At 43.5% G+C, this 15,397-nt stretch overlaps 1 protein-coding gene across 2 annotated transcripts in view; it reads left to right on the top strand.

Annotated features, from left to right (window-relative positions):
* Positions 1-1,501: 1,501 nt before the first annotated feature.
* The window catches only part of SCG5 (secretogranin V), a 60,157-nt gene continuing 46,261 nt past the window's right edge, over positions 1,502-15,397 (top strand). For both annotated transcript variants that reach the window (XM_086710294.1, XM_025919661.2), the window contains exons 1-2: positions 1,502-1,616; positions 3,186-3,418. In XM_086710294.1, the coding sequence (XP_086566420.1) occupies positions 3,193-3,418 (226 nt within the window). In that variant the 5' untranslated portion in view covers positions 1,502-1,616; positions 3,186-3,192. The remainder of the gene's footprint in view (positions 1,617-3,185; positions 3,419-15,397) is intronic.

Raw genomic sequence — 15,397 nt, 5'->3', positions numbered from 1 at the left:
TATTTTCACTTTGTTATATACAAGTGTAAATAAAGATCTAATATGAATTTATTTATCATGAGCAACAATACAATTACACAATTACATAGGACTTAAATTAGCAGGCTGCTTGGCAACATTCTATAATCACTAAGAATTTAACATAGTCATTTGATCATCAAGTCCAGGATGTGTATAATTTAAAATCTCAAATTTCAAGGGCAACTGAGTGGCTCAGTTGGTTAAGCGTTCGACTTTGGCTCAGGTCATGATCTCGTGGTTTGTGAGTTCAGGCACTGCATCAGGCTCTGTGCTGACAGCTTAGAGCCTGGAGCCTGCTTCAGATTCTGTGTCTCACTCTCTCTGCCCCTGCCCCGATGGTATTCTGTCTCTCTCAAAAAATAAACATTAAAAAAATTTTTAAATAAAATACAAATTTCATATGAAACCTTTTGGTGTATCTTAAACGTCCATTCAACACAAAAGCAGTAAATTGTGATGGCTTCTCCATTTTTCCAAGCATAAAATGAAGATAACAGTAAAAATGTAAAAGTAAAATTCTGGATTGAAAACCTCAGTATGTGTAAATAAAAAATAGTAATCCCCAGCGTTTGTGTTTGAGCCTAAAACCAATAGACCATATTTGTCCTGTTGATTTAGCACTGAAGCAAAAAGCTGGAAACAAGCATCCATGAAAGAAAAGATCATAGGAAGGAGGCTTGGCTGTAAAACCTGAAAGGTCTTGTGTCTGTAGATGATAATGGATTTGCTGCATAGAGCTAAAGAGATCTGGGTGCTACCCTCATCCGGGTACTTATTCTCTGGCCTCCAGGGTTCTTTACTCATCCCCAGTTTTGAACGAAATGTGCCATACTCTATTGTATGGTCTCACATCTCAATTTTGAATTTGGACTGAATTCACATGTTCAAGGTTGCTCCACAAGTCTTTAACAAAATATTCCAGGGCTACCTGGACAAATTTCTGCAATGTGCAGGGAGTTCAATTTCTTAAGAAATCTTGATAGTCGGTGTGGAAGTTTAGAAATAACAGAACTAACATTCCCAGGTTTTCATGTGGTTTTGGTGTACCATTTTTAGCAGAAGTTTCTAATAAATACAGTTTTCTGTTCCGTGAAAGGGCTCCTGAAAGCACGCTTATGATGTACTCTATCATTAAAAGGTCTTAGGACCTCTTCATCTTTTGTCTCTTACCAGTATTGCCCCCTTCGTCTTCAAGCCGGAATACTTACAGAAAAAAATTAAAAAGCTGGGAAGTGGCAAAATTAAAGATGTGGTATTGGGGGCGAAGGACAAAAGTGGCGATCTGGCACACTGTTTAGAAAACTGCTTAAGAAGAGGGGAATTACGTCCACAGAGGGTCGGATAGATAAAGAGCCTCCAAGACACGTGCATGTGGAGTGCGAGGGTTGAACCCTGTGTGGCTCACGGCAGGAGGCACCAGCGTCTGGGTGGCGATCAAGGGCGACCGCGCGTGGCCGCCTCCACCTGCTGGAGGAGCGGTGGGGGCGGAGCTAAGATGCGGAGGGAGGTGACGCACGCGCAAGCCACATCACCAGGCTCCCTGCTCGACCCTCACCCAGGCCCAGACCGCGGCAGAATCCTCCGGCTGCCCCTCGGTGAGTCCTGCTTCGATGCCTGCTCGACCCCCTGAAGCCCACCTGAGACACGCGGGTTTTACGGGACTGGCAGGGGAGGGGGCGTCCTGCTGAAATCCTTGAGGTGGAGTCTGAGGGCAGACAAAGGCTGGGTGGGGATTAGGAGGTTCGGGTATAAACTGGAGGGGAAGAGTACCGAGGGAGGAAATTGTGTAGCTGATGAAATCAGGACGGTGTTGGCCCGGGGGTTAAATGAAACAAAGACATCCTGCATTCGCACCGGCCAGAGGAAGATGGAGATGGCAGGAGAGGTTGGTGTCTGCCTCCAGCCTTTTACGTCAGAATTGCAGGCTTTGCTGTCTCAGCTCTTTGGGAAACAAGGTTTTATATCTAGGGGTGGCTGGAAAAAGCCTTTCCTTTACAGAGACAGAAAATGGGGGTTATGAATATTGCAATTTCAAGGAAGCAAATGAATCCTTCAACTCCCCCCCCCCCCCCCCCAGAAGAGTGGTTAAAAAGGAGGGTTTGCAGAGCCATTGCTTGCAGCGTCCGTCTTAAACAGGTTCAGCTGCAGCAGCTGCAGAGGGAAGCTGCGTGAATCTTTGTTCCCTTGGTTTGCAGGCTTCTGCTTCCATCGAAGGCAACATTTAGGACAGGTTGACTCCCCAGATCAGTTTTCTCCCTCCCCTTCACCTGTTCTGTCTTCCTTCTCATCACCACCACTTCACCTGTTCTGTCTTCCTTCTCATCACCACCACTTCACCTGTTCTGTCTTCCTTCTCATCACCACCACTTCTTCAAGTTCTAACCTCTAGAGCCCTGAGGCCATATTGCCAACGTTATAGTCACAGTATAGGGGGCTCTGTGCCTGGCACTTTTTTGATGCTCCCAACAATCCTGTAAGACAGACGCTTTCCTCATGCCCGTTTTGCAGAGGAAGCTGAGGCATTCGCCCAGGATCACTCAGCTGGTATGTGGCTGAGTAAGCTTGCCTCTTCTCCCCTAGCAGACTGCAGGGCAGGCCTGAGCTGTGTGTATTTTCATCCCCCTCGGGTCTCAAATGTATTGGATTTTTGCTGAGCTGAGCTCTTCCCTTCCACCGCTCCTAACCTTTCTGTGCTTCTTTACCATTTGTATCTTCCTAATTCCTTTCTCAGAGCCTCTTTTTCCCCCCGAGACTGGGAAGACTCAAGATGTCACTCTCCCTCTCCCTGTCTCAAAATCGAAGCAAGTTCTTCTTGTTGCTTGCTTGGTTTTACTAAGAGAGGAGAGAGTGTTGGGGTTGGGGGTAATGAAGGCTTTGAGGGAACTGCAAGAAGAATAAAAAAAATAGTGAGAATGGCCATTCCTGTCTAGTCTTCCCAAGGATGTGCGTGCACAGGGAACTGGCTATCTTGGATTGTTTTGTTTCTTCAGTACTGTTTCAGAGCAGATGCTCTGCCTAGACTGGGCACTTAAGGCCAAAGCAACCCCCTAAGTATTTTTCATCGCAGCCCCAATTGGGTGGTTCTTGAATCACTTACTTGCATCATTGATCATCACAGATGCCGACTGTGGCCATTTGATACATGTTGGTCTTTTTTTTTGCAGGTTAACAATGGTTTCTCGGATGGTTTCTACCGTGCTATCTGGCCTATTATTTTGGCTGACACTTGGATGGACTCCCACATCTGCTTATAGCCCAAGGACCCCTGACCGGGTCTCAGAAACGGAAATCCAGAGGCTGCTCCATGGTGTTATGGAGCAGTTGGGCATTGCCAGGCCACGGGTAGAGTATCCAGCTCACCAGGCCATGAATCTTGTGGGCCCACAGAGCATCGAAGGTATTTACTGTTTCCAGTTTCCAGTAGCATTTAAAATAATTAATACATGCTGAAGAACCTTTACTTCCTCCCTCTGTTTTCCATTTCTTCTTTTTTATTTAAAAAAATTTTTTTTTTAATTTATTTATTTTGAGAGAGAGAGAGAGAGAGAGAGAGCACAGGCAGGGGAGGACAGAGAGAAGGAGAGACAGAATTCCAAGCAGGCTCCTCACCACCAGCGCAGAGCCTGATGCGGGGCTTGAACTCACAAACTGTGAGATCATGACCTGAGCCAAAGTTGGACACTCAACCGACTGAGCTACCCAGGTGCCCCCAGGTGCCTCCATTTTCTATTTCTTCTTATTCTACACAATATATACATACATACATCCACATCAGAATATAAGTTTCAAGAGAACAGGGACCTTATCTGTCTAAGTTCACAGCTGTAGCCTTAGCACTTAGCACAAAGTCTGGTACATTAACATTTGACTGAATAAGGGAGCATCTGGCATTATTCCTAAAGAAAGATTAGAACCCAGATCCCATATCTGTCTTCTCCCATACTGATCTTTAGGAATTTATGTCCCCACCTGGCTGGCTGCCTCTTTGAGTCATTGCCAACCAGTGTTTGTAAAAGATCCTTAAAATGCAGGACCTGTAGGATCTGACTTGATTCTTAGGGATGATGTCATATAAACCCAAAGGGAGCTGAAAGAGGTGCTGACATTGAGTTTATGTCAAACATTTTTTTGGAAAAAAATTTTTTTAAGTGTATTTATTTTGAGGGAGAGAGAGAGAGCACACTGTCAGTGCAGAGCCTGTCTTGGGATTCGATCTCATTAACTGTGAGATCATGACCAGAGTGGAGATCAAGAGTCGGACGCTTAACTGATTGAGCCACCCAGATGCCCTGAGATATTGTGAATTATAACAAATGTTAATCAGATTGTTTTAGTGTGGCAAGACCACTTCCCCCTAGAATGTTTTTTTCCAATTTTTGGCAATACTGTAATACTTTTATTAAAAAACAGTACTTTGTTATTTAATGCTTTATTTATAGAGAGAATCTGAATCTAGTTCTTAGGAGTTGGTGACAAGCAGGTGCCTTTATGTTCACGCCTTGCTTTGTATTCTGATTCTGAATGTTCTCTTTCTCCAGTGAGGTGTAGTCATAAAGCAGTAACATGGCTAATTTAACTACAAGGCAGCACTCCAAATATTTGCCCATGTGCGTGGGTTCCTAAGGAAAAATGTGAACTCTGAGTTTTGTCGGAATACACAACCAGTAAATGCTATTCTCTATGGCTTGATTATGCATAATTTTGACTAAGTCTGTGATTTCCTAAAAATGCTATCTGTCCTGGAAAACTGTAAGTACAATGGATATGGTTGACTTCATGGTTGATAGAGAAATGATTCCTGGGACGCCTGGGTGGCTCAGTCGGTTGAGGGTCATGATCTCATGGTTCGTGAGTTCGAGCCCCGCATTGGGCTCTGGGCTGACAGCTCAGAGCCTGGAGCCTGCTTCAGATTTTGTGTCTCTCTCTTCCTCTGCCCTTCCCTTGCTCACACTCTGTCTCTCTCTCAAAAATAAATAAACATTAAAGAAAAATTTAAAAAAAGAAATGGTTCTCACATCTGTCTTGTTACCCATAGTTGTCAGCCCCTAAGTAAAACTAACTCTGTGGGATTGTTGTCTGTTTAGGTTGGCATTGGATTTCAGAAATGGATTAACCAATAATTTGAATTAGCAAGCATGCAAACTTAGCATAGGGCTTGGATCAGAGCAAATCAGGGCTTCTTGCCACTCCTTTTGGGATCAATCTAAACCCTTCCCACCACCTGCACCTGTCGTTTCTAGCCCACCTATCCATTTCAGACCAGCTTTCTTGAGACCGTAAATATCTGCCCTTCTAGTGCAGGAAGTGCTTGATTAGTCACCCAACTGTTGTCATGGAGAAAGCTCTCCAAGTTTCCATTAATACCTGAGGCCTGATCATCTGTGTGGAAGAGAAACAGCAGCTCCCTGGCAATCAAAAGCTTCTGTTTATCCAGAGCCTCATCTTCTTCGCTCAGTATGCAGTTATTTAGCACCCACTCCAAGGCAGCCAGTGTGCAGGGCGGGGGCAGCTGTGCCCTAAAAGATGCTCAGGCTAGGGCTGGGAGAGGGAGAGAGGTTACTACAGTGCACCATGGCAACTTTTTTGGTAGATGTACAGACAAGCTGCTGTCATGGAAGCAAAGAATAGGAGTAATTTATTCTGCTTGGGAGTAGATAGGGGTGGCTATAAGAAAATGCTCCTGGGGGCGCCTGGATGGCTCAGTCGGTTAAGCGTCCGACTTCAGCCAGGTCACGATCTCGCGGTCCGTGAGTTCGAGCCCCGCGTCAGGCTCTGGGCTGACGGCTCAGAGCCTGGAGCCTGTTTCCGATTGTGTGTCTCCCTCTCTCTCTGCCCCTCCCCCGTTCATGCTCTGTCTCTCTCTGTCCCAAAAATAAATAAACGTTGAAAAAAAAAAAAAAAAAAAAGAAGCAACATTTGATTTGGGTTTTGAAGTCTTTTAGGAGTTCATCAGGGAACATTGAGCGAAAAGGCATGGAGGTTTGAGAGAGCATGGATTAGGACAATTTAGAATGAAAAATTCTGTTTCCGTCATTACCCATGGTGATGTGAGGTCATGGCCATGTTAGGTCACCTCTAACAGTGTCTGTGTAAGGGATGAATACTGGCTTGCATTTGAGTTTTTTATTACTCTATAACAAATTACCTCAAATTTAGCACCTTGCCATAATGCTCATACATTATCTCATAATTTCTTTTGGGCAGGAATCTAGCATGGGTTTGCTGGGCCCCTCTGCTCAGTCTCATCAAGGTGTTTGTTGGCTGGAGCTTGGGGTCCTCTTTCAAACTCATTAAGGTTGTCAGCAGAGTTCAGTTTCTTGCTGCTGTAGGACTGAGGTCCTTTCTTGCTGGCTGTCAGCCAAGGTCCCTCTCAGCTCTTAGAGGCCACCCCAGGTTGTAAGCCACATGGCCCTAGCACAATATGGCAGCTTGCTTCTTCAAAGCCAGAGGGAGAATAAATATCCCTTTATTCTCCTAATTATAGTGTAATTATGGGAGTGGCCATCCCATCTCCTTTGTCATTTAACAAGGGAGTGATATCTCATTATATTCACAGGTCTCACCCACACTCGAAGCAGAGGATTATGCAGGGTGAGGACTCCAGGGTGGCAATCTTGGGGGTCATTTTAGCATTCTGCCTATTACAGCTTGGATGAGAGCTAATAGAAAATAGTCCAAAGGCTTTGGGGGAAAAAAGAAACAAAATAAGAAGCCTGGCCTTTTCCCAGTCTTAAACCTTAGCACTTAATTTGTTGGGTGGCCTAATCCTTGTTTATCTGAGTATAGCATCATTTCAACTCATCCATTTATTTGAATCGTCTCTGTTCATTTACTCATGCTAATTCCCAGGCTTCTGACAGATATGTGTAGTATCTTGTATATCCCTTCCAACGTTTATTGTAGGATTCTATTATGAAGGACTAAGTTAGAAAAGTATTTTGTTTTGTTTTTTTTATAGAAAGGATAGACGTAATATATGTATGCTGGTATGAATTTTAACATATGTTTAACATAGGCTATTTGCAAAGACATCTGAATTTCAGTGCCAGCTCCATCATTCAGTAGTGATATGACAGTGAGCAGATTACTTCTCTAAGCTTCCATTTAGCTTGGGGGTAGGATTTGAATTTACTCGCCTGCAAGCAGGTAATATTCCCGTTCAGAAAAAAGTGTTAGCACACATAATTGCACTACTATGAAATCACTTCTTAGTGAATCATCATCATCACTTTAGATGACAATTACTGGACTCTCAGTCCCTTGCAAGAAGCGATATTTATTGTCTAATGAATGGCACATCAAAGATGATGTTCTCTTATTTTGTCTACTCTGATTAATTGATCATATGATCCTCAGATTAATCTCATTATTGAAGATATATATTAGTCCTCAAACAGTAAGGTTATAAACTTGCCTTTTTCTATGGGATACAGGATATAGGATCAGTATGAATTACCATTGGGTCACTGTGGTCAAATATTCTGTTAAAAAACTTTCCCTCCTTTGATCTCATATCCCTTGTAATTATTGTACTTTTTTTTTTTTTTTTTTTTTGCTGCCTTTCCCAGCAACTGTTCACCACATACCGATCGCACTTCCCCACTTCCTGATTTCTTCTAGTCCATGGTAGTCCACTGTTCCTGCCACTTATTTACCAGGTCAACAAGTATTTCTTGAATGCCAGGCACTGTTGTAGGTACCGGGGAAAGAAACATGAACCTCAAAGATTGGTAGGACAGGAGAGATATAGTCCCTGAATAAAGAAATAAGTAAAATACATAATAAGTCAAATGGCTCTAAGTGCTATAAAAATATAAAGCAGAGGAGGGGGATGGAGGAAGAAATAAATAGGGGGAGGGGATTACTCCCTGGGAAGATAAGCAAAACTCTTGAGAGTTGGAGAGTGAACTGTGTGATGTGTGGGGGAAGATGTTCCAGGGAAAGAGCTGCACATGCAAAAGCTAGATGGGAGCAAGGAGGCTAGTGTGGCTGGAGCCCAAGACTCAGGAGGACGGTAGGAATGAGGCTTGGCGATGGCAGCAAGGGGAGGTGGGAGGCACAGTGCGTGGAGACAGATCACTTCACGGGGTCTCTGGCTTTTCCTCTAAGTATGTATCCTTGAAAAGGATCACTCCAGCTGCTGTATGAAAATATTTCTGCAGGAAGGGAGGACTGGAATAGGGGAGATAAGTTGAGAGCCTGCTGTAATCACCTGGAGCAGAGAAGTGTTAGCATGATAGGTAGGGAGGTGGTGAGACATGGTCAGATTGGGGGTGTATTTTAAAGTCAGAGCCAACAGGATTTGCTGCTGGGTTGGAGGCAGGAACTGAAAGAAAGAGGACTCACGGGTGACACCAAGATTTTGGCCTGAGGAACTGGAAAGAACGGTTTTCTCCAGGAGGAGCAAACCGAGCTTTTTAGAAGAGTTCAAGTTCAGTTTTGCATGTGTTCATTTTGAGATGCCTTGGATGGTTCTCGTCAAGGCCAACCACCCTTGCCAAATTTACCTACATTCTGCCTTTGTCCTAGTCACCTTTGGCAGCATTCGGCACATTTGACCTTAACCTTTTTATTTTCTTGGTTTTTGTGCCAAGATGGCACGCTTTTGGCTTTCCTCCTTCCCCTTTCCCATTAACCATTTTCTTCCAGTGTTCCTTGGCAGGTTTCTCCTGCTGCTCTAATGCCACCTTTAATTATTAAGTTCTCCGGGGCTCAGTGCTGGGTCCACTTCATTTATTCTTCTCAATTCTCTGCCTACATGATTGCATTTGTTCTCTTGACTCCAAGAGCTATTTCCCGAACTTGTTTCTTGTATATGTGTAGGCTTATGTGAACTGCTAAATTACCACATGTCAATCCTGATTTCTCTACCACCAGCTTCCTCAGCGTGTTTATGTCAGTCTTTTCTGTCTAAATGAATAGTGCTACCACTTAGCCATACAGGCAGGCCAAAACCTGGAGTAATCTTCAATATTCTCCTTTACATGTCAATTATAAGCAATTTATTCATGTCTGTTTCTAAAATACATCTGTAATTTGTCTGTCCTCTCTTTTCTCTGGCTCTACTCCAAACAAGCTGCTTCAGGATACCATTGTGTCTGGCATGGATTTATGAAATTCTCTGTTAGTAACTGTGTTCCTTCTACTTTTCATTTCTTTCAAATTGTTCCCCACAGGAAAGACAGAGTTAAACTTTAAGAATAAAAGTTTAGGGGTGCCTGGGTGGCTCAGTCGGTTGAGTGTCTGACTTCGGCTCAGGTTATGATCTCGTGGTTTGTGGATTCGAGCCCCGTGTCAGGCTCTGTGCTTTGGATTCTGTGTCTCCCTCTCTCTCTGCCCCTCCCCTGCTTGCGCTATGTGTGTGTGTGTGTGTGTCTCTCTCTCTCAAAAATAAATAAACATTAAAAAAATTTTTTAATAAAATTTAAATCCCATCACTATCACTCTTCATGGTTAGAATCCAATCAGTGGTTTCCCGTTGCACCTTGATTAAAACTAACACTTCTACAGGCACCTGGGTGGCTCAGTCAGTTAAGCATCTAACTCTTGATCTTGGTTCAGGTCGTGATCTCATTGCTTGTGGGTTTGAGCTCCACACTGGGCTCCACACTGAGTGTGGAACCTGCTGGGGGATTCTCCCCCTCTCTCTCTATCAGCCCCTCCCTTGCTTGTGCTCTCTCTCTCTCTCTCCAAAAATAGAAACAAAAATAGATAACACTTCTAGCCATGCCCTGCAAGGACCTACAGCTCCTGCACACCCTTCTCCCCAACCTTGCTCTGCCACCCGTCCCTTCAATCCCTTGATCACACCAGTGCATTTCCCACCTCCAGCTTCCCACTCCCTGTTCTTCCCACTCTGCCTGGTGTACCTTCCTCTTCCATCTCATTTTCAAAGTCGCCTACTCAGAGAGGGCTGCTCTGACCACTCTGTCTGTGTAGCTAACATTCTCCGTCAGTGTGCTTTTGTTTTTTTAAACCTCCATAGCATCTTTTGTAATTTATAATTAAATGTTTGTTTCCTTGTGTATTATCTGTCTCCCCACTGCAATGTAAGCTCCATGAGACTGTTTTATTTACTACTTTATACCAGGATGCATAGCAGGCATATAGTAAATATTTGAAGAATGACTATATAATATCAGGCGAAAATAAATATATCTAGTGGCAACAGGTAAGTTCATACTGTTTGACATCTGGATCTATTAAGACTTTTCTCCTTTCAGTTCAAGGAGGATATTTCATTTATATTCTGTGTTTTTAGAAAATCTGCCTAGAATTTTTTGCCCAGAGCTTGGTGATACATGCTCAGCAAAAAGTCTGGTTTACTTTGATTGTGACTGATAAGCACAGTACAGGTACAAGGTGGGTGTCCTTTCTACTGCCTGTTGAGAAACTGGAAGGACCTTTTGCAGTTCCAGAACTGAACCAGCAGGGGGCCAGCTAGACTCGCAGTGTATCCGAGGAATCCTGAAACTTGGTTACCAGCTTCCTGGTTAAATTGCCAGCTGTTAAGTGGTCACTAGGGAGGAAGCATTTGCCAAAAACATCTGAGAGCACTGGGGGGTTTTATTTCTCCAGAGGCACCTTAAACATGACTTGGTAAGGAGCATCTTTCAAAGTATACATTCTTAGCCCAAAGCAAAATGAAAACACAGAGTAAAGATAAGGACCAACTTGTTTTATAGAGGACAGAATGTTCACTTTGATGGCCAGTAGAACCGAGGCTGAGTCTTGGCCATACTGTTCACAGCTGTATGTGACCTTGGCAACCTTCCTGAGTCTTAGTTTTCTCATCTATAAAGTAAGGCTTTGAGCCCACTTGCTCACCTGCAGTGAGTGGATGCTGTTAGTAACTGCATTGCAACCTGCCTCCTCTCATTTGGATTATTAGCAACACACTTTCATTCTTTAATGGCTTTCCCCTGATATTATTCTTGATTACTCGTCTGGTTAGAAAAGCCCCCTTGTATTTCAGCAGCGGCCATCTTCCCCCAAGCCCAAAGTTGTTTACTGGTCCCTGTGACATACCTGAATGGCTCCTGTTGTCATATTGTCCCCAGAAACAAGAGAAGCCACCAGCCAGCAAGGTGATTCAGAGGAGCCATTTGCCATGGGGTAGAGACTCTTGGAAGTCAGGAGCTGCTTTACCAGCTGACAGTAATGTTGGCCTTGGATGAATTCAGTCAGAAAATGTGCTTTAGTTTTTAGAATATTAATAGCCTCTGGTAAAAGTGGGTCTCCTGAGTGCCTCCTGTTTATTTTCCCCACAATTCTAGGCCACCAAATACCTAGCTTTGTGATAACACCAGATAACAAACCACTGGAGAGAAATGTATAAACACTGGCATTTAATGGTTTCAAATAATTTTAAAGTTTATTTATTTGCTTGGAGAGAACAAGCATGCATGTGCATGCATGGTGGGGTGGGGCAGAGAGAGAGAGAGAGAGCTTCTCACGTAGGGCACTCCTGATGCAGGGCTCGATCCCACGAACCATGAGATCATAACCTGAGCCAAAATCAAGAGTGGGACACTGAACCAACTGAGCCACCCAGGCACTCCTCAAATAATTTTAAAGCTATATTATCAAACATAAAAATACCAAAATTCTTTTTTACAACACTGACTTTTGGACCTCAATATTTCCATTTCAAAACAAAGAGAACCAAGATTGTTTTCCTAATAAATATCAAGAGGAGAAAGAGTCCTTTGTAAGGTAAAGCCTGTTTGAAGGGGCACATCCTAAGGAGCATTATTAGCCAGACTTTGGACTCTGTAAATAACTGCAGTGCCTCCATTTTGCCATAGGGAGGCAGCAGTTGCTTCCCATTTGACGGTTGGATGGGAGAGAGACTTAAACACTGAGCGGCAGAGGGGCCTCACTTATTTCTGGCTAGCCTCTCTGCAGTTGGAGGAAAGGATGGGGCTGACTCTTGACCCATGTATCCTGACTAAAATCTTTCTAGGCTGGCCCCATCCTGGGGAAGCCAGTGAAAGCAACGGGTTGGATCTTTGAGAAGGCCAGGGCCTCCAGTTTGGCCCATGTCCTTTGGGGTTCCATTCAGCCCACCCTGAACTCAAATCCTTAAAAAAAGTCCCTGGATGAATTCCAGTTTTCCATCTTGGTCAATTGCATGGATAATGATAAGAAATTCAAAAGGAGTAGTGGGAGGTTTGGAGTTTTTTGGGGGGAGGTGGAGGCAGGATAGGGAGTTGAAAATAATGACTTATTTTTCTGTTGTGTTTAAGTTGCCCTGCGACATCCAGGTGCAGGTGTCCAGGAGGCACTTAGATGTATATGACACAGGAAAGATGCTGGGGTGAGGGGAGAGATTTCAGAGTCCTCCCCATGGTATTGGCGGCTGATGCTGTAGGAACAGGTGAGGGTACCCTGGGTGAGTGTCAAGGAGGAAGAGCAGAGCACCTAAGAAAAAGGCCTGTAAGACTCAGTCTATGAGGGCCAGGTAGAAGAGTCTACAAGGAAAACAGAGAAAGATTGGCCACAAGGCATCAGAATGATGACGTGTATAGAAAACAAGGAAAGAAAGTGTTTCAGGAACTGGCAGTGATTGCTGTGGTAAAAAATCTGCAGAGAAGTCATATGAAATAAGGGCCATCAGGTATAAAGCGTTCACTGGGTAGAGCAACACCAGAGTCACTGGGGCACTTGGGCAGAAACCACGGGGCAGGACACAGGGAAGGCACCATGTAAAACCCTCTTCCCAAGAGGCCAGGTAAGGGGGAGAAGACTGACTAAGCCTTATGGAAGGCATGGGGGATGGATGCCAGAGAGCTGAAGAAGGTTCTTGTTTAGGTTCTTGGTTTTGGATGGGAGAGATCTGAACTTGTTGAAGTGCGAATTGGCTAGAACCAGTGGAGAGGTAGCCTTGAAGATGTGGGATGAACAGCAGATAACTTGAGTGGTGAAAGTTCCTGAGGGTGTGGGAGGGGATGAGAACTGGAGCACAGGTGGCCTGGGTCTGGTCCTTCCTCCGTGGGCAGAAAGGGAAGAGGCAGAGGGGCATCGGGGTGCAGTGAAGTTTGGAGGTTTAGGCCTCAGTATTTGTTGTAGACACTCTACCATCTCGAGCCACCTGCTCAGAATTAAAATAAGAACTCAGGAAGTGCAGTCAGCCTCCCAAATCTCTTATTTGTCATCTTATGTATCTCATACACCTTGCCTATATGTTTTTTGGTATTTTAAAGTATCAGATACCTTCAACTTTTTGTGAACTCGAAAAACTCATTTTGGGGCCCCTGGGTGGCTCAGTCCGTTTAGTATCTGACTCTTGATTTCAGCTCAGGTCATGGTCTCATGGTTTATAAGTTCGAGCCTCAGGTCAGGCTCTGCTCTGACTATGTGGAGCCTGCTTGGGAGTCTTTTTCTCCCTGTCTCTGCCCTTCTGCTGTCACGCACGCACGCACACATTCTCTCTCTCAAAATAAATAAACTTTAAAAAAAAAAGAAAGAACCTCACTTTTCCTATTGTGTTTCCCCTTTACTGTCACAAGACTGCCACACACAAAACACTTCTGACCCCAGATGTGGGGGGGAATATCCCACACCAGGCAATTCTGTGACACTAGTTGGGTGTCCTGTAATTTAACTCAATTCTGACATGACCTCCCTGGAGAGAGTGGCAGCTCCCCCAGCTTAAGGGCTCAGTCCCACAAGACTCCCCCACTCCAGATGCCACCTTCAAGTCCAGTCAGTCACCTGTGCTTCTGACTCACTGGCTATAATTCTGAGGTTCCCGCCACCCACTCCTCAGGTTAGATTGATTTGCTAGAGCAGCTCATGGAACTCAGGGAAACACTTACATTTACTGGTTTGTTAAATGACATTATAGAGGAGATAGATGAACGGCCAGATGAAGAGATGCATAGGGCAAAGTCCGGGAGGGTCCCTAGTGAAGGAGCTTCTGTCTCCATGGAGTTGGGGTGCACACCCTCCCAGTGTGGATGTGTTCACCAACCTGGAAGTTCCCTGAACCGTGTACTTTTGGGATTTTATGGAGGCTTCACTCTGTAGGCATGATCAATCATTAAGTCTGTTTTCAGCCCTCACCCCTCTCAAGAGACTAGGGGGCGAGGCGGAAAATCTTAAGCTTCTGATCATGGCTTTATCTTTCTGGTGACCAGTCCTCATCGGGGAGCCACCCAGGTGCCCACCCAGAGTCACTTTATTAGAACAAAATACACTCCGGTCATCCAGGAAATTACAAAGGGTTCCAGAGCCCTGTGTCAGAAACCAGAGTCAAAGACCAAATACTAGAATTCCTAGTACTCTTATCACTTAGGAATTTACAAGGATTTCAGGAGCACTCTGCCAGGAACTAGGACAAAGTCCAAGATATATTTTCTGTTACCTTGCATGGATATATCATCTAACTACTAGTTATTTATTAATTCTGTTACAGCATTTTTGTCTTTATGTTATGAAACCCGTATATAACTTGTAAAATATAATTCAAGATGAAAAAGAATGTCATCTTTGTCTCCTTTCTTTTTTGATTAATATAATGAATGTTTTCAGTGAGGCATTAACCAAGATGACAACTAGAAATAATCTTAATGGGATGTTGGGGAATGTTGTGTGTGCATTTTATATGACTTTGCAACAGTGCAATACAAAAAATTAGTATGATCTCACTGCATACACAACACGGGAAGTGATGTGAATCCCCCCAAAGTAATGGTTTGTCGAGTGTCACAGTTTCAAAGTAGTAGGTTTAGTAATTGCAAACAGTGCTTGTTGCATTTTAGCAGATAAGCAGAAATAGTCATCATCCTTGGTCAGGATTGTTGTTGAATTATGTGAATTTTGAGTCATGTTGGCATCTTCGGCTCACCCCTTAAGTAAAATGTGACCATCTTATAATGGCAGAGGGGGTCGTGGAAAACCAGCACAGTTACTGAGATTCAATTTACTGTGTAACGACTACTAATTTCTGCACCACGTGTCTTCAGGACAATTGCTATGAAGTGCTCACTTCCACACAGGTTGGAACCTGCATGAGTCTGAGCCTCCACATATTTTCATGGAATTCAGGAGAAGTCAGAGTATTCGTCAGAGTTTTCCAGAGAATCAGAACAAATGGTCTGTGTATGCATATGTGTGTGTATTTATAAATAAATTATAAAATATGTTTATATTTATATAATATATCATCATAATTATAAGATTTTAATAATTATTAATAACCATTAATAATTATTTAATAATCATAATGATTAAGTAATTATAAAATAATTAAACTATTAATAATTTATTATAATATACTATTATATACAATATATGATATATAATTATATATAACATAACATTATAATTACGATTATAATCATTAATAATGATTGCTGTGAGTGGGGTGTTG

Source organism: Puma concolor, chromosome B3 (assembly GCF_028749965.1).
Source record: "Puma concolor isolate L17-30 chromosome B3, mPumCon1.1.hap2, whole genome shotgun sequence".
In the NCBI taxonomy this organism is placed as follows: Eukaryota; Metazoa; Chordata; class Mammalia; order Carnivora; family Felidae; genus Puma; species Puma concolor.
The sequence above is the reverse complement of the archived record's forward strand: the minus strand, read 5'-3'. Positions and strand labels throughout refer to the sequence as shown.